This window comes from Papaver somniferum, unplaced genomic scaffold (genome assembly GCF_003573695.1).
Source record: "Papaver somniferum cultivar HN1 unplaced genomic scaffold, ASM357369v1 unplaced-scaffold_139, whole genome shotgun sequence".
In the NCBI taxonomy this organism is placed as follows: domain Eukaryota; kingdom Viridiplantae; phylum Streptophyta; class Magnoliopsida; order Ranunculales; family Papaveraceae; genus Papaver; species Papaver somniferum.
Window position 1 is genome coordinate 3,689,463 of NW_020623156.1, and position 19,923 is coordinate 3,709,385.

The 19,923-nt window shown below is 37.1% G+C and overlaps 2 protein-coding genes and 2 long non-coding RNA genes across 4 annotated transcripts; 3 read left to right on the forward strand and 1 right to left on the reverse strand.

The window, feature by feature from the left end:
* The first annotated feature begins 5,404 nt into the window (after nt 1–5,404).
* On the forward strand, nt 5,405–6,159 carry LOC113335306. Its single transcript, XR_003353251.1, has 3 exons — nt 5,405–5,450; nt 5,571–5,609; nt 6,105–6,159. It is a non-coding gene; the product is annotated as an uncharacterized LOC113335306 (long non-coding RNA).
* Nucleotides 6,160–10,830: 4,671 nt separating this feature from the next.
* Nucleotides 10,831–13,203, forward strand: LOC113335260. Its single transcript, XR_003353236.1, has 4 exons — nt 10,831–10,899; nt 10,983–11,082; nt 12,340–12,497; nt 12,858–13,203. It is a non-coding gene; the product is annotated as an uncharacterized LOC113335260 (long non-coding RNA).
* Nucleotides 13,204–15,261: 2,058 nt separating this feature from the next.
* Nucleotides 15,262–16,706, forward strand: LOC113335149 (UPF0301 protein Tfu_2389-like). The gene is made up of 2 exons (XM_026581279.1): nt 15,262–15,494; nt 15,725–16,706. The coding sequence occupies exons 1-2, from the start codon at nt 15,374–15,376 to the stop codon at nt 16,447–16,449; spliced, it is 846 nt and encodes a 281-aa protein (XP_026437064.1). The 5' UTR covers nt 15,262–15,373; the 3' UTR covers nt 16,450–16,706.
* A 968-nt stretch (nt 16,707–17,674) lies between these two features.
* On the reverse strand, nt 17,675–18,652 carry LOC113335297. Its single transcript, XM_026581397.1, has 2 exons — nt 18,377–18,652; nt 17,675–18,286 (listed from the first exon to the last, which is right to left on the reverse strand). The coding sequence occupies exons 1-2, from the start codon at nt 18,650–18,652 to the stop codon at nt 17,675–17,677; spliced, it is 888 nt and encodes a 295-aa protein (XP_026437182.1).
* Between the last annotated feature and the right edge of the window lie 1,271 nt (nt 18,653–19,923).

The window sequence follows — 19,923 nt, forward strand, 5'->3', positions numbered from 1 at the left end:
CAAGATCACATGCCTAAGCCTAACCAAGCAGCTAAACTTTGCCATTCCTACAAGTCCTGGTAAGCAGACACTCCAAGCAATTCAAAAGAGAATCATGACAAGGTTATAGAAAATACTTCATTTTCCTGCCAGGAATAAGCAAGTCTTTGAGGTGGATACTACTCATGTGTATCTTCATTTGCCAAAAATCAGGTCCTCTTCCGCTTAAGGGTCTTCACCTGTTTCAGTAGATGAGAAACTACTTCCTTCAACGACGCCTTTCTCCCCTCCCTGAAGTTCCAAAGTTCTGAAACAACAAACCTCCCGCTTGCATTGTACTCATTCATCTCCATGATGGCGGTTGTGACAGCCCTGTATACTTCCTCACCAAACTCGTTTCTAAGGCCTCTCAGCTTCTCACCGTCTTCATTTATTGTCTCCTGCAAATCAACGACCATATGCAGGCATAAAATATACTAGTATATATTTTTTTGTTACAAAAAGCAAACAGAGTTAAGCCACTGATTATCTAAAATATGGAAATCAAAACTGATTTTCCAAGGTTCGACAACATTTGGACTAATTTTTTACATTGGTATTTGAAATGCAGATGAAGTTGTATTAATCAGTCCACACTCTCTTTGGGTTCCCTGAAGTCTGCAGTTGCCTTAACAGCTAAATTCAAAGCTCTTTCATTTTTTAATGTTTTAGTGAGACAAGGATAATGGCATAATACATGTAACTTCATTTATTAGTTAAGTACACACAGCCAAACCATCTGTCTTACTCTTAGCCACAAAATCTAGGATTGTATCCCCACTAAAACACATAGTTTACTGGATAGTGGTGAAACACGTAGTTTACTGGATAGTGGTGTTATGGAATTATGCGTCCTCCGTGGTATGGATCACATTTAGTTATTGAGAGCTACAAAAGTACAAATTCACTCATATGGAAAACTAAGCATCCAAATTCAAATCAGAGTAAAGCGTCTGAGCTACCAAGCTCAACTCAAGTGAATCACTCAATCACAAAATAAACAAGTAATTAGAGAAATCCCAATTCCCAAGTCCTATTTCAGTAGTATAGGATTTTTCATAAAAATTTCAAAATCAGTTACTAATAAAAGGGAAATCAAGACTCTAACCTTAATTTCATCCTCCATGTGGAACAAACTAAACTCCTATGAGAAATTTCATCAATCAGTTAACATGCATGTTAATTTCTCATAGTGACAATTATATTGCTCAACTGATTTCAAATAATTTCTTCAAATACAAACGAAAGCACCAAGCAATACAACATACTTCAGGTATAAAAATAAAAACCCATTCAGATGATCAACTAAAAAAATGATAATTATGTGATTATTATGGACTTACCTAAGTTTGGACGTCAATTCATAACTTCTCCATCAGATTTGCTGGAATCATATTATTAGGGTGTAAGCGAACCAACTGAGTAAAGGGTTTTAACTGAGACCTTGAAAGATGAACATGAATTCGAGAAGAGTAAGGTCTAGGGTTACCACCGGGAAAGAATTGGGTTTCCGTGACTCTGTGTTCGATTTGAGGAAGAATAAGAAAGACGGGAATAGAGATAGGTAGACGAAAAGGCCAGTTTGCATTATACCCCTAATATGTTTTAAAATAATAAAAAAATAGGCATGAGGAAAAAACAGTAGAAGGGTTATTTTGTCTTTTCATTATTAGACGGGTAGGCAGGTAGGGTAGGATAATTTCGATCATTACCCGTCAAATAGTGGGTAGGATTGGATACTGTTAAAACACTGACGGGTAGGGTAGGATTGGCGGATATGGATAGGGTATGTGCACCCCTATCCAAAGCCTGGCCAGGAGTTATTGAGAGGCCAGGCGGGCCTAGGGCTCAAAATAGGCCTAGGCAAGGCTCGACTCTTCGGCCTTCAATCCTAAAGGTGTAAATTGGGCGGGCCAGTTCATTTGTGCACAACACGACACATTAAAATTTGAACATATACAACTCGCAGCGGTCTTCGAATTGCTTTCGTAACCTTTTTCCAATCTGCGCTGTGAGTGAGGGTCCTGTGGCTTCGGAACACGAGATGGTGTTGATTGTTCGGTTTCCTTCCGGAAGTTGGACTGGTTTGGTTCGTTTGGATCTGTCCTCGGTAACATCCTTTCGTATGTAATGTTTGAGCTCTCCCGCATCAATTAATTTTTGGATCATTATTTTAAGGTTCTTGCACTTTTCGGTCTGGTGTCCGTTGAAACAGTGATATTCACAGTAATCTTTAGACTTCTCGGATCTCGGGGGCTGCTTTCCCTTAGACCATGGCCACTCTAAGTTTTCCCTCCCTTTGATCTCTCGTAGGATACGAGCATAGCTAGCGTTGAGTTTCGTGTAAACTTGATCTTAGAATTTTCGGTCGTCTGTTCTTCGTTCATCCCTCCGTTCCTTCCTATCTTCGTGAGGTCTCTCCCCTGAGCAACTCCTTTTGGCCCCATTGGTTTGTTCCGCTGAATTGGTGCGGTGAGACCTCTGCGGATATTCCCTCGGGTTTTCCCGTTGAATTTCTTCAAGTCGAGCGTTCTTTTCGATAATTATTCGAAGATCTCCCTCTGTCTTGGGCACGCTCCCATGAATTTCAACAAATAGGGGACTCATTCGGTCTAAGCCCCATTTGTAGCAGTTGATGCTTACCACTGGGTCCACGCTTCCTATGGCTTGGCAGATCTTGTGCCATCTGTTAGTGTACTCCCTCGTGGTTTCCTTGTAGCCAATTGCTAGTGAAAAGAGCTTATCCATCCCGGTGTTTACAGTCTTGTTGTACATGTATGTTCTTAAGAATTTCTCTGCGAGTTGGTCGTATGAGTGGATGGAGTTTGGTGGCAGATTTTCAAACCATGATAACGCCGATCCCTTCAGGCTTGACGGGAAGTATCTGCAGAGTACGGCGTCGTTTTGACCCCATCTAGCTAAGACACGGTTGTAGTACCGAATATGTGCAGCAGGGTCGCTGGATCCATCATAGCATTCGAACGTTGGGACAGGGCATTTCAGTGGAATAGGGGTGTTGGCCAAGCGATGAGTTAAGGGCATGGAGTTAGCTTCTCTCATGACCTCTTCTAACCTTCCCCCGCCTTGTTTATTTTTTAATTGCCTGATCTCGGCCATCATCTCATCTCGTAGTTCCTCCATTGCGCGTTGGTGCTCTAAATTCTTTGGTTCATTACCGTCTGACTCTCCATCGTCATAGTCCGGGTCGGATACGCTACGTCTCCTTGTCGCGTCTTCATTAGCCGCTATGACGACTCTACAGTCTCGGTTTGGCTCTGGTGCTTTGGAGCTTGCTTCCTCAAGTTGTTGGCTGGTCTTCGTGCTTAGAGCAATCCGCTCCTTTAAATCTTGATTTTCTCTGACCAACAGAGCTACAGCTTCTGCGTAAACCTGCTGGTTCTTCCTCAGTTCCTCAAGCTCAGCCATTAGTCGGTGTGATTGGTTGGACCCCTGATTGGGAGTCCCAACGCGTGCTGCTACAGCCATGGTGCCGCCCTCCTCCATGGTCTGTACTAAAGTTGGCAGGGGTTCAGCCTCGGTTGCTGGTATTTCCAAATTGGGGTGAGCGCCCCTCTGCGGTGCTAGAGCCGCCGGTATGGTTTGATTCTGATCATTTGTTAGTGGCATTTCAAAAGTTAGAAGGTGCGCGGGTTGGAATGTTCTGGATTCATCCACCCTTTCTCTTGGTTTATTAAGTTGACTCATGGTGAAGGTATTGCTAGCCTCTGCAACCTTCGGGACTACCGCAGCCTCCCCGTACTTTGTCGTTGCTGCTCTGAGAGCCGCCGCTGCAACTGAATTAGCGTTCATGGGTGAAGTGATTTCCGCAGTATCTTTCCTTCGATTGGTCATTTTAGCTTTATCTCCTCTCTGCTTGCTTCGGGTGATGACCGGGGTTGTCCTGGGTGTTTCTTTTGACAAAGCTTTGGATTTTCCTGCTTCCTGCGTCTTTTCCATCACGTGCCCTTTTGTTGATAATGAAATCTCGCCGAAACTTGCCTTCTTTACTCACAATACGTTCTTTCTGCATAGGTTATTTCAAACAACAAAAACGGGAATATCCGCGTGAAGCGGGTTAGTTGGAGAAATACAATCTTCCAAGAGAGAATTAATACACGCAAGTTATAATATACGGGTTAAAGTTTTATTAAAGGAGATCCTTAGTATAAAAACTATGAAAATTGTAAATCCGACGGATTAGAACAATAACTCTTATCGAAGATAAAAGGTGGGTTTTTGAACATAATGCAGTTAACGAATGATCTATACGGTCCGAGCTGATAAATCAGAGCAATCATATGCCGATTTAAAATGAAATCACAAGACAAGATAAATCTTTTACCGGGACGAAGTCCCTGTTTCTAGCGCCAAATTGTGAGCACACAAACCTGCGTGGTGGTCCGAACGCTCACAATCAATCATTATCATCTAAAGAGATTGTGATGATGATATCCTGGTGTTGATTCATTGGCTCAAAACCTTCGGGTTTATCATGGCCTCATCTAACAACTCCATGCGAGGCGTTTGCGCATGGGATATAAGTATTAAGGAAAACAAAACATATAAGTAAACATCCATGGAGCTAAATAAATGTAAAGTGCTGAAATATAAATAAGACCAAGGTTTACGTGGTTCAGCACTAAGGCCTACATCCACGGGGTTTGTTGTTTTACTATGTTCTTCACGGTTACATGAATAGTCGAATGACTTTTGGGTTTACATATTTCTCTCTTCTAAGTGATTAACTTACCCTTGCAATCTCTCTCTCTCTATCTCTTTCTCTCCCTGATTTTTCCGATCCCTTTTCTCTTGGTGGAGATTGGGTATTTATAAGGTTAGAACGTGGGACCCATCTCTGAAGACCGTTGGAACCTTATCTTCTTGTGTCCTTGCGTCCATCACGCGGAGGTCTGCGTTTGCTCCTTGATCCCGCAGAAACATCCTCGCTCGTTCCACAGGTTGGTCGACACGTACACTGCTCAGAGTGTTTAATGCGGGTAGTTGAGGGGTCTGCTCGTGTCAGACAAGTGTCTTCTGCCCCTGTCAGTCCGTGTCAGCTAACTTTCTCTCCACCGTTGATCTTAGCTTCTCTTTTGGGGATGAAATAAAGTAACTCCTCGGGGTTTATTTGGTGTTTCGTGACGCATCATGTTTTGATGTTTTGGCCTGCATGCTTTCCACGTATCTTTTTATATACACGTGTCTGATAGTGAGATATATGTGTACACAGATATATGTTTGTGTAGCAAGAGCTGTGTTACTATCCATTACTATATGACCTTGTAGGCTACTGCATATTATATGTTTATCTTTAGATTTGATGCTGTAAGAATTTCTGTTTTGGTGTCTAATTCCATTACTTTACCACAGCAGGAAGAATCAACCATAGAACCAAGGAAAACAAGGGAGCAACGGGTAGCTATATACAAAAGGTATCCCTCTCATCATTCTCATTATATGAGAATTTATTTTTCATTTGACATGTTCATAGTTAGTTTTCTATCAGTTCCCCACTCTCGTCATTGGCATCACTGTATTTTTTTTTTTAACAGGGAGTTTTCTCAAAATTGTGTCAAGGTTGCCAGATTGAGGTATCGTCTCCAAACATGTTACGAACGTTTCAGGAACTACATTAAAAAAAAATACTATTGCTTGTAATATATGAAGTATCCCATGATAATGAAACTAGTCCATAGAGTGATGCTGCAGACCTTGGCCTAGGGTTAAGCTTTTCTTTTATCAAGATATGCAATTCTTTTAATTTCTTCCAAAGATAGCATAGGTAGGTTGTTGATAATTACATTTCACCTTTACATAGTGTGTCATATCATCTGAGTTACGTGGAACATACCAGACAACATAGCATGTTGCTTGTTTACAAAATTGTTTTATTGCCAGTTTGTGCGACTTGTTTTCTAATCTGTATCAGTAAATTTTGAACTAAGATAAGCTTTTATGCATATCATGTGTCTCTATTATCAGTTCATATACGATATGCAATATAACTTATATTCTTGTACGAATTTTTCGATGAATCTGATATAAACTAAAGTTGATATTGCTTATAACTAGTTTATGTTTAACAGTGAGCGTGGTACTGTAATCTACCGTTACATACCAACGCGGTCTTTTTGGATGAGAATGTGTCGTGAAGAATTGGGAGTAACAGATGAAGAAACTACATCTTTAATTAAAATCTGTCATAATCATCATTTTTATATTGAAATATGTGGTTCGCATATGGGATGCGGGGTTATTCTACGTGACAGCATGAGGAACCCAATAGTTGCTCTATCTAGCGTTTTATATGATGATGTTTCACAGTTTTATTCTGAGCTGCAAGGAGTGTCGGTGGGTTTTAAACTTGCAATGAAGTATAAAATTCATAATTTCGGTATGGTTTGCATTTCCGAAGATATTCCACAGTATGTTATGCTAAGTTGGGAACGAAAGAATAAATGTCGTTGTCCACCAAGAGATGATCCCAAGAATCCCGAAAATAAAAAATATTATTGTGTTGAATGGTCAAGGAGTTTATTAGATGAGATTGATGAAGTGGGGAACGCAGGAAAACTATTACCACTCATTGTTGAAATCTTTTACGACGCTTTGGAGTTTAAAGGCTTTATATATTTTAGTATGCATGCTGATGAATTGTCAAGACTAAAAGTTGTATGGCATATAGCAAACTCGAAAATGGACCAGGAGCTGACATTATCTGAAATTGAGGAGGATGCAAAAATAGTTGAGATTCTCTATAAAGTTGTTTACCGTCACATAGCTGAGGAGGAGGTGTTGCAGCAACAGTGATAAAAGGATGAAAAAATGGTAGATATTTGCATCTGAAATCTATTGTTTCAAGGAAACTATACACTACGGTAAATTTAGATGTAATTTCAACTTGATGGTTTTCAAATTTTTTATCAGGGAAGAAAAAGATTGATGGTGTTGCATTTTGTTAAGCATTACATTTGATTAAGTTATTTTGTTACGTATGATATGAATGTAGAATTTTGTCTGCATACATCATGTGCTAAAATTGAAGATTAAAAGCGACAAAATCGAAGCTATTTGGAATTATAATAAAAGAAAGAGAGATAAGAAAAATGATGGGTTATGTATTCCACTGTTCATCATCTCCATCTTTGATTCGTCTCTTTTCTTGGATTATAAATAGTGCAGATTTGAATTTTAGACACCATTGATGAAGTTGAACTCAACTGTATTATTTACTTGATGACGATAAAGAATAAAAGGGAAAGATAAAAGGAACTAAAGAATATGAAATATTTTAGCTGAAAACTGAAATTCTAAAATCTTAGTTGAAAACTGAAATTCTAAAAGTGGTTTTCTATCCAAAATTCCACCAATAGAAACGACCGGAATATGCATCCCGGTTCTAGAAGGGTGCACAAATTTGGACTCGAAACTATTAATTTCAATAAAAATAAAAGTACCAACCTAATTAAAATGGAGCCCCAACACTTTGAAGACTACTGAAACTTTAATACTACCTCCGTCCCGCAATTAGTTGACCTACTTTAAAACTAAATTTTATAAAGTAGGTCAACTAATAGTGGGACATAGGGAGCATATAGGAACTTCTTTAATCAGAAACAAAAAGTTGTTCACATGATATATTGCACCAAAGCCTGAGGAAGAGTTAGGTTTGCACTGCTACAAAGGTACCTCAGTATCACCAAGAACACGATCATACACACAAAAGAAGAACAATTATTTAACGAGGTCTAATCCTCGGGAAGGAATAAGCAATTGTATATATCACCGTATATGTTGGAATATACAAAACCTAAGAATTGAAGAAGAGAACTCTTTTAGTTCTGGTGTATCGTTATGTTCTGTCTAGTTCTCTCTATGGCTATGTATACATATCAACAAGACTAGACACATTCCTTAACAAGGATTACTTTCCTACAAGTATATGGTTTCCTAACTTAACTCTAAGAGACAAACTTATTAAGTTGTTATAGTTAGGACACTAGTAATTGGTTTCCCAAACCAATAGATTTGGGAAACTAGTTAAGTTGCTATACTTAAGCAAACAACTCTTTCCTAATAAAAATCAATCTCTAACAAAGAACACTTCAAGAAACTTAGAAATTCTAAATAGTAAACCCTAATACTAGAATAACTTGTTTCTCAACCAAAATTCTTAGCACACGAGCCAGGTGGTAAGGGAAATTATTGTCTCCTGAACCTCAACCGAATAAATAAAAGAACCATATCCTAGGATATACAAGAAAATATTAGGGCATGCAAAAATATTAAACCAATTTGGGTGTGGTAATATGGAGTACCATAGTATATGTAAATTACTTATTTGCCTTAGATTATTTTATACATTATTTACTTATTTATTTAATTTTTATTTACTCATTTGTTTATCTAATTTTTTTTTTTCTATTTTTTTTCCACAAACCAATGCCTTATTTTCTTGTGTTTAATTCATATATTAGGTTCAAACAAAAAACAAAGGATTTTTTTTGGTAGTTACAAAATCAAGTTCGACTAATAATTAAAACGAATTATTAGCTGAACTGTTTTATTTTTTTTATTTTTTATTTTTTTCATTTTGAAGGTGAAGGTGCTGATGAACAGTTCGGCTGATAATTAAACACGAAAATGATAGCCGAACTTCGCTTTATGAAGAACAACACTAAGTTTGTTATTCTATTTTTTTCTCGAATCATCCGAATCTAAGTTCAGACTTCAGAGTGAGTTTCGGCTGAAAACTTGTCCCCCGATCCTAGGTATATTTTCAAAACACCTAGGTTCGACTGACAATTTATCAGCCGAACTGCTCATTGTTCTTCATATATGAAGAATGCCTGGATGTTCGGCTGATAACTTGTTCACCAAACCTGCTAGTGTGTTGTTGTAAATAAAATAATTTTCTTTTTAAATTTATAAAAGTTTTCAAAGACCTTTAAAAGGTTTAAAGACAAAATAATATTATTATTTTTATATAAAAAGATACCAATAAGGAAAAATTTTCTATTAAGCAAAATATATGGATAAGAGGATTTTAAGGTTACTATCTTATGTCCAATTTTTGTCTTTATCTGTATGCCCTAAATTTTTTGCATATGTCCTAAAACAGGAACGATTTTTTGGGGACTACTCTAAAATGGTGGGGGACTACTAAGTGATAAGAATATCTACCCTATAGTTATAAGGGGTGTCCTAAAGTGTGGACATGACTAACCTACCGTAACTTATATATATATTTATTTATATATAATCACCTACTCCCATCACCACCACCTATACATATATAAGCACCTCCTCCCATCACAACCGTCGCTCACCACCACCACCGACCACCTCAAACCACCACCACCGCCACCTCTATATATATAGCTTAATTTAAATCATTAACAAAACAAAATCAAAACCAAAATTATAACAAACCTATTACTTGTCATTCTTTTTTGGTTTAAAAAATGAGAAGTAATCATCAAAATGAGTTGAAAATGGAAGTTGCGGAGAGAAGATCGGCTAGCAATTATGTGAAAAACTTTGTCGAACTAGCCGAACTCAACTTTAATGAAGGTTTTTCTTTTTTTTTTCAGAGAAAAGTTCGGTTACATCGTAAAAAGTTCGGTTACGTCGTAAAAAATTCAGTTACGTCGCAAAAAATGTCTCAGCCAAACTTTTAATTCGGTTACATCGCCAAAAGTTCGGTTACGTCGGAAAAAGTTCGGTTACGCCGCAATTTTTTTCTCCTTACCGAACTTTTCTATGAAAAACCTATATATTGAGTTCGGCTACGTCGCAATTTTCTTCTCCTAACTGAACTTTTATCTGAAAGAAAAAACTCCATTAAAGCTGAGTTCGTTTACCTATGTTTTCAGAAACATTAGCCGAACTACGCTTGCAGATGAGTTCAGCTACATGTTCTTCAGATGTCGTAGACGAACTTTGTTAACAAAACCGAAATCAATTTGTAAATTGTTCTTTTTTAGGAATGTTTTGGTCAATTCAAGCACCATTAAATAAATTTGAAGTATACATGAGTACCCAAAACATCATACTCTTGTTGTGGCTCTTAAAGAAAAAGATCTAACTTTTTTTCTTCCTAAACCCTCATCTTCATTATCATCTTCATCTTCTCCCTGTCAATAATTCTTCTTTTGAAAAAAATCAACTTATTAATTTAATCTCACCAATCATTAATTAACTCACTAACCATTATCAAGGACAAGTTTGGTTTTTAAAAAAACTTAGATAAAAGATGACTCAATATTACTTCTAATATCCACCCAAAAAAGTAATAATACTCCCCAACATTTTGGAGTAGTCCACAAAAAAAATCGTTCAAAAACAGGGTTCAAACAAAATGCCAATACTAGACCGATAGGCACACCCTTATAGAAAACTGCTAGGCCTATGCAAAAGCCCAACAAATTCTTGCCAGTTAATTTAATCCACCAAACAATTCATTGCATTCACTGATTCACAATGTATACGGCGCCCTATTTTATTAATCCAGCGAACACATTAGTTGCATTCACAATGACTTGCCCAGGTTCCCATATTCTGCTCATTGATTAATAATATGATTTCAGGTGATTTTTTTCTGTTGTGGCTAAAACCTGAATCAAGCTCTCTTCCTAAAGCTTCTGGCCCCATCAGAAATTATTTAGACCAATAGAAATCACGTGTTGCCATATTTTATTTTTGCCGTTTTGGTTGCACACAAAAAATACGTGGGTGCTCAAAACCTATTACTGAGCTACAAAACTTCGTGCAAACCCCTAGTTTTTATTATCGCTTTTCAAGCCTCTTTTAGTTTTCCCTAATCTCATAATCCTCTCTCTCGGAGTTGTGGTTTGATGCATATTCTGATTTTTATCTCAGGTGATGATAATTTAATTCATGTTCTGATTGCTATATCTTCTGAAATACTGTTGATTTTGATTTATTTTCTTTGTAAATTGCAGGTGCTAAATCCATGGCAATGGAGGGAGTATGTTTAATAGAATTATCATCTCTTAAAAGTGACGTGATCACTGCAACAGGCTAATAACATGATTTCAGATGGTACAATTTTATTATGTTAGGTTTTCTATGATTCTCAGTATAATCCTGACCTAACCCTAACCACTACCACCATCCTGCACACCAAACCCTAACCTGCAATTAATACTTAGAGACGAATTAACGAAACTTGCCTCTCAATCTTTGCCTTTCCCTCTACTACTACCACCAATCTGCACACCAAACCCTAACCTGCAAGTAATACTTAGAGAAAATTTATATCGTAGGTGAAGGTTTAAGCGTAAAGATGTGTTTTTGCAGGTGAAGATTTATCAACTCGAACCATACGTTATTTAGTGTTTGTTATTTTTTTCTATTTTGTCCATTTTCTGTGTTTCGAATTAGGGTTTCTAATCATATGGGTTTTTTATTTTGGGTTTTCGAAACAACCTAACCAAGATTACTGTTGGGTCGTTTTTGCTGTTCAATTTTGAAGTTTTGATATCTTAATTAGTGTCGCATTAGGATTTCCAAGAATAGTTTTGTTTTAATTTTTCAGGTGATTTCTAATTAGATAAAATTTTGTTTTAATTTTGCAGGCGAGGGTTAATCTCTCTACAATAATTGATAGACAGGGTTTGCTTTTGATCTCCATTCTATTTTGCTTTTGATTTTTTCCCCGGGTTAATCTAAGCTTTCCTAAGTTCTTCTTAATATAAGGCTTTTGCCATATTAAAATTATTCTTATCTTAATATGGTTCAAATTCTCCTTTTAACTGATATAAGCTCACTGGATCTTCATTTTTCCATAAGAGTACATTGTTCTCTATTTAGTTAATTGAAATTTGAGTTTATTGAAAGGAATTTGGCGAAAGGAAGTACATTGTTTAAGTTAGAGGGCTAAGTTAGAGGAGGTAGAGAAAAAAAGTAAATTTTAGTGGTGTACTGAATAGATAGATTGGTTTATTGATTTTTTTTTTTTTTTTGTTTCTTGATTTTGTAAAGGTATGGGTTCGATATAAATCAAATCACCTGGTCCTGGACAGTATATGTAGATCTACTGATAAGTGATAAGCTTACTATAGATGTTTGCTTAATTATTTAGTTTTCGTGAGTGTTATGTGCTAACTCCTTTGTGCTGTAGTTAGGTTCGCCAAACATGATGTTGTCATAACAGAATTAGGTCTCCAGGCAGGATCAAGATATTTGTCGTATCACTGCACTCTTGCAGACAATTCATAAATATCCAGCTCACTACGGCCATAAATATCCAGCACAAATGTATATTAACCTAATCTATTTTTGTTGTTTGTTTTGCAGGTACCTTGAAAGTGTACTAATTTGTACTAATGGCTACGAGAGTGGGAACGCACATGATAATACAGAATTACTAATGGTGCTGGCGAGTACTGATTTGGTTTGCTGCTAAAGGTTATGTTGTGCTAAGAGAGGCAAATATATAAGGAACGTAGATGAAGGTATATCTAAATCTATGTTAATTTGATTACACTCAGTTTTTTCATGGGTTCTTTTTAGTTCAGCATATGTATTAAGATTTAACATTTATATGAAACTCAAGACCTCTAGCATGTTTGGTATCTCCACTATGTAGCATGTCAGATGGTAGTACCACTAGCCAGGGGACATTTACTAAGGTTTGATAAAGTGTTAACGATTGAGTCCACTTATTTGAATTGTCTTAGCTCAAACTGGTGAGGTATTGCACCAAATTCTAAGCTTCTCTAATGGTTAATGTGTTAAGACTAAAAGTGGAAAACCATTTATTGGAGCAAAAGTGATAATTCGTTTTATTGGATTGTTGTTTATGCTGACTGAAGGAGAAAATGCTGTAATCCAGTTGCTGACTGAGGGAGAAACACTTTGGCATTCATTCATGCTCAACTCTCCCTGCTGCAGAGACAAAAAATTGCTGCTCTTACTGAACTTGGTTAACATTTGTACATCTAAGGTTTGTTGGAAAACATATCCCTTTTAGATGTATTAATGCTAACCCAATTCAAGCTAGGAAAACTAATACAATTCCAATTTATACTGCTGCTCAGCTAGCTTCAGCTTCAGGTAAAGGTAATTAGTCATGTTTTTTTCTTTATGTAGCAGTCATCTCAATGTTCATCTATACCTAGAGCAAACTAATTTTTGTTTGATTTTCAAATCGATTTAGCGAGTAAAATTCGATCCGGAACAGTCTGATTTGGAATTGATGCCATGTCTTCTTATAAGTAACAACATAGTTGTCTGCTTACACTATCAAAATAAACATTGTTATAGTATCTATCAGTGTCTTCCACTGGCTAAATTAGGAGTTAATTAGTGTTTGGGTCGTGGATTTTGGTATCTTTTAGTGTTTGGGTCCTACGTTTGTCCATTATAGTGTTTGGGTTGTTGACCCCGTTAGTCTACACGGTCAAATGGTTAAACTGTTACCATCCATTAACTTCCGTTAGTATAGCGATTAAAAAGATATCAAGAAATTCTTCTTCGTAGGTTCAGTTAAACTTAAACTTTACAAAGGGAATTTCTTCTTTCTTTTATCATTCTTTCTTAATCTATACGAAGAAGTGAGGTGATTTATCATTGATTTTTGATGAAAAACACAGGAGATCAAGATGGGGTTTTGAACCTGTGATAGATGTCGTGAATAATGGTTTCATGGATGATTGCCTGAGATGTTGAAGTCTCTTGAGTCCTATTTTGATTTGGATTAATCAGTCATGTATGGAGTCGAATTTGCAGGGATGAATTAAGCAATAAAAGGCGGTGATACATCAACAAAAAATAATTAACGGAAGCTTCCCTAATTACCTCTCCACTGAATTCGTGGCCCTCTTTGTAGAACATCGTCCTAGCAGACTCACATTCTAGGGAAGACTGTGCACATAAAACAACGAACTGTGAGGACTTCCGCACCAATCTGGTCTGAGCAATGTTCGGATCAAGTAGAAAACATAAGCCCTGACGCGACCTCTGCTATGCTCCATCGGTTACCTCATGGTACGGCATCTATATAGTGGAAATCCTTTGAGCGATTATCAAATCATTTCCCTGTTTTCTTGATAAAGAACAGAGCTAAAAGTTAACTGAATATGGGTTCTTTGAATTTTTGGTTTTCGAAGAGTCACGGTGATGATAAACAGGGATTTAACTATAACTAACACTTTGACCAAACATGTTAGTTGACTTAGTTGACTAACTGGGTCAACGACCCAAACACTATGACAAACTTAGGACCCAAAATCTAAAGGGTACCGAAATCCACGACCCAAATATTAATTAACTCCTAAATTAAACATGGAATATTTCCCTAAACGTCCAGATGATTTCCATTATTTCCTTAATTTTTTTTGTATCTTTCCACCGAATACAGTTGGTGTTATTTCATAGTACATTCGGCTTTTCCTTTAATTACTCACAGAATGGGTAATATAATTGCAGTGAAAATCTGTTTACTGCAAAATCTAGCAAAACATGTGCTCTTTATAACTGTGAATGCTCAACGAACTGTGTTATCTTATTTTAGGTTTCGTAGCCTGTAGGTGTCTTTGTCCTGCATATCATGTAGCAGTTCGTAGAGTAGTGGAGAGAAAAATTTTGGTCATATGTGTACTCTCTTTCCCTTTGCCTAATATATACTTGGTTTTTTTCATATGTAAGGAGAGTATTGTTCAAGAATACAGACGTCAAATGTGGGCCATACATAATCTATCTCCAATATACACCAGAATAAATCTACAAAAAAAAAAAAAAAGTTCCAGGCACTTATTTCAGTTGTACTAAATAAAGGAAAGCCCTGTAGTGTTTCTGGCGGGCATAAAGGAAAGCCTGGACTTCCACTTTTCTTTGGATGATGAATCTGCGCCCGTGCAGAACACGGGCGCACATCTAGTTTACATAAAGGGCACACTTCTTGTACTCGTAACCAATCCACCGTTGTTTCAAACTTGGAAAGTCTGCAAGTGCAGGTAACCGACTCATTGATATATAGGCTGTCCACGGGACACAACTGAGACGTGCACTCACCAAAATCCGTCTGTCGATTGTTTGTTTTATATGTCTTTTGTTTTTTGGGTCCAAACGCGTGTACTCATCAATAACAACTATTTCGTTACTTCTTCTTTTTCTTCTTCTTCTCATTTGCGTGATCATGTTGCACTAGCAGTGAAATATCTTCTTCTTATAAGTAGTGGTACCAGTTCATGACGAAGATATACAGAAACCAATTCTGCAACCATTACAAAAAAAAACATTTAATCATTTATATCTCTTTTCTTCACCATTCTTATATTGTCCACAGTTTAAATACTATCCACACAACAGAGAAAGGTTGTTGATCACCATGGAAATGACTAGTTTTCTTGGAACCACATCATCAAAGTCATTCACGAAACCCATCATTAACAGCAACTTCTCCGTTTCATTACCAGTAAACACATCTCGACGCGCACTCACCTTAACATGTAAGTTATCTGCAACATTTTAATTCCTAAGTTTCAATATTCTGCTCCTTCATAGTTTTGCTTGTAATCTATAGGTTTTTCTTTTCAATATGAAAGCTTGTACATTATGTGGTTCATCATATATACAAAATGACCACTCCATATTTGGGTCATGGTCAAATCAAGATGACTTGGAAAGACCATTGTACTCAAATTACTCATTAGCTTCTTTTGTGTTTGTTAATCAACAGGTTTCAATCCCAAACCTTCTTCACAAGATGAAAACAACAACAGCATGCCAGCAGTTCATGCTGATTGGAGGTCTTTTAGAGCCAAGCTGGTCACTCACGAACGATCATCAAAACCACACGGAAAATCAAATTTGACGATGAATCATAAACCCGTTGAAGAACATCAGGCAAATGCAACAAATGAAGTCTCATGGGCGCACATTCTCCAGGAACCCGAACAGGGTTGTTTGCTTATAGCCACAGAAAAACTCGATGGGAGCAACATTTTCCAAGCAACGGTGATCTTAATCCTGTCGATCGATTCAAATTTCTCCACGGGGATTATACTCAATAAACCATCATCAGTGACAATGTCAACCGTTATAGATACAATGGATGGACCGTTATACTTCGGTGGACCATTAGATGAAAAACTGGTTTTGGCAAGTCTCAAGAAGAATAGTGATGATGATCGGACACTAGCCAGTAGTGGGTTTTTTGAGGAAGTGATTGAAGGCTTGTATTATGGAACCAAGCAAGAAAGTTTGTGTTGTGTGGATGAAATGGTTAAGAGAAGTGAGATTGGAGTTGAAGATTTTAGAGTTTTTGAAGGGTATTGTAAGTGGACTAATAAAATACTAAGAGATGAGATTAGAACCGGACACTGGAAAGTTATAGCTTGTAGCCCGAACATATTTAGTCCACTTAATTCTGCAGAATCTAAACACAGATATGGAAACACTTAATTCTAGAGCCAAATTAAATTTTCTAGAGATGAATTCTCATAGTTACCCCACTTACATCCGAGTGGGGGATTTTTCTTTCAGTTTTGTGTCTAGTTTGTCTAGCTACCTGGATTGGTAGGTAGCATGCCACTTCTTGTTAATCTTAGGATGAATGCTTAATGCATGCACACCTGAAGTCAGGGGATTTGTATTTGCAAAAAATGGAAAGTTTCATTTACCATTCATTTAGTATGCAGAAAAGACCATTTTTGTTTCTAATCGGCACACATAAGAGTTTTATAAAGAGAAAACACCACCTTGTGAAAGAGACATTTATGGTGATTGAATTTTAGTATGCATAGAGCTTTGCAATTTGTACATGGTTATATATAAGATCGGATGTTTTTGAGTACAGACGTTCAATCAACGACAGTGCTATTTGGCTCCCTAATCTCTACCTCTCTATTCTCCTCCCTACAATCTAAACCCCACATTAGGGGAATGGTGAACCCCACATGAACCTGAATGCAGATCTCGATATGAAAGTGGGCTTAGGCTTAGTTTTATGGGATAGATTGGATGGAGAGATTGGGTGAAAAGTGTTGCAAATTCTGATAAAGCTGTTGGGAAAGTGTTGAAGGAAAATATAGATAGTTCTCTCTCTTAGCGATTGCTCGCAGGTGAAGTAGCTGCGAGATAGAAACGCCGAACCGTTAGGCGCTCAAAAAGTTCCCCAAACGCCGAATGGAACGGCGCTGAAGGAAAATTTTGAAAATTAACGCTGGATGGTTCGGCGTTGGACACCAACGCCGAATGGAACGGCGTGGGAAGCCAACGCCGAACCGTCCAGCGCTTGACCTTTTTTTTTCCCAACTCTTCCTGAACTCTATTTACGTTATGTTCCGATCGTATTTTGTTTCAAAATTTGGAAATTTCGCCTATGTTTTCCAGAATTCGATTTGTACATTGCAATTTATTTCAATCGACTTTTGTTTAAAGAATTGGGCTTGTTTCAATCGTATTTTGTTTCAAAATTAGGAAATTTATGAAAGTAAAATAGTCTTTTGAGGATTTGTAATCTTCCATTACATTGCAAAACAATGTTACAATTTTTTTTGACATTAAAATCCGACTAACTTAAAACATAAAAAATTACATTTAAATTGAAATCCTACAAACTTGAAACATTAAGAAATACATTGAAATTGAAATCTTACTAGTAAATAACTTAAATTATCACTTTAGTTTAGGGGATAGGGTCCGAACCATAACGGGCTAAAATCTCGTTCTTCCATATTTTGTAGATGGGTCTCTCACATTCTTGTAATTCATCCAAGGGTTGTCGTAGGATTTTCATTTCCGAATCTCTTTGCTGCGTTTGTGCCAAGATTGTAGAGCTTTCCAAGTTCTTCCTTAGATACTCTTCCTCTCTTTCATATTTGGCCTCTCTTTGTGCTTGTGCGTTTTCAAGAAGATCGATGAGTTTATCCATTTTTTCATCTGATTTGTGCGATGCTTTAGCCTCACGAGCCCTTTTTTTTGCTTGATCTCTACCTTCACTTCTAACATCATCAGTTACTTCAAAAAAGCGCCTTCTGTTTGATAAATCAGAGGATTCAGAATTAGATGAACTTCCACCAAACCTTGCCATATTTTGGAAATCTTGATCCAAATTATCATCTTCATTTTCTTCAGTAGCTTGAGTTTGTTGACTAGGTTGCGTGGAAGTACCGACCCCATCATCATTATTCACCGCCGGGTTGTAATCGGGTTGATAAGTCTTCAATATATGGAAAACCGAATCGTACTTCCAAAGTTTTCCAGTCGATGCTTCATAATTCTGCTTTCCACGATGATACTGGGAAAATAATAAAATGAAAAACTTAGAGAAAGAAAGAAAGAGAACAAAATGGAAGAAAGAAAACATTAAAAAAATTATCATTCTTACATAATCCGCCTCGGTCATCCCCGTAGGTTTGTTTCTGAAGTAAGGCCTAACAAAAGAAATATATTTCCTCACATCGGTTCTTATTGTGTTGCACTTTGTTTGCAATGCTTTTTTATCTCTTACGTTACCATCAGGACCCTTTCTTTTGTTGTACTCCTCAATAATATTACTCCAAAATATTGCACCCTTTTTATCTTTTCCATGAATTGGATTGTTGCTTGCTATGACCCAACCATAAATTAGCGCCTCTTCTTCAGTTGTACTAAAGTGTGACATTTTGTGGTATGAGGTAGAGGAAGAAAATCAAAAGTATGTGAAGTAGAGGAAGAAAATCAATGAAGAAGATAATCAATTGATTTTGGTGTGAGGGATGGAGGTGAATTAGTATTCTATTTATAGGGAAGCTTGAAAAATTAGCTGTTAGGATTTTAAACGTATATGTAATCTTAGTCGTAGAAAAGACAACGGTCATCAGCATCCAAGGGCTGATACACAGAGCGCCGTTTGGTTCGGCGCTCCATTTCCAGCCGTTGATCCACTAAAACCAAGTTCCTGTCGTTGGATTTTCCATCATTTCCAATTATCTTAAAACAAAAACTTCCTAATTCTCTAAGATAAAAATAGTATTAAAGTCTAATTAAAATGGAGTTTATGGAGTTTACAATGCCGAACCGTTCGGCGCGGTCAATCTGGTTGACCAAGTCAAGCACCGAACGGTTCGGCGTTTCACTAAAGAAGCCCAGCGCTGCGGTTCTAGCAGCGCCATAAGACTTAGTAGCTCTGCCTGGGTGAGCTGGATGGCCAATCTAGCTGCTAGATTGGCCACCCATAAGACTAAGCCTTAGATTGTAGGGAGGTGAATAGAGAGGTGGAGAATAGGGAGCCAACTAGCATTTCTGTTCAATAAAGAAAGAAAAATACCATTCCTTTTCTTTGTTTTTTTTTTATCGGCAAATATAAGAATTTTATAAAGAAAAACACCACTAATAAAAGAGACATTTATGTAATCTTTATAAATAAAAACACCACTCTGTAAAAGAGACATTTATGTTGATTGCATTTTAGTACGAATGAAATGATTTTTGCTGCAGTAAAAATAGTGCTCGTTTCACTCTACTCTATCCTACAAAGAAGGTGCAATTGGGCTCTTACTTTAACTAAACTTCCAGTATGAGCTAGCAGCTGGTTTTGCTGGGGTGATGTGTTGGTGTTCCAGGATTGGTTCGTTGTGAAGATATTTATTTTCACACAGTTTCTTCCAAATCGACCGGTAGTTGTTATGTGTGTGCCACACTCTTGAATAGTATTGCTTGGTTGTATTGGTTGCTCTTTCTGATGTCCACCCCTCCTTCCTTCTTTGTTTTAGGAAGCTTATCCCATCCAATAATGGGATGCATCTTCTTTGCTAGGATGTTATGATCCCAATTCTTTTTTATGGTGATTCGATCCATTTTCTTGTAAACACGGTCTGAAAACATTTGAGTTTAGATCGCATGGTTGGTCGTTGGTGTATAAGGGAAGCGTTAATAAGTACAACTTTTCCTGCT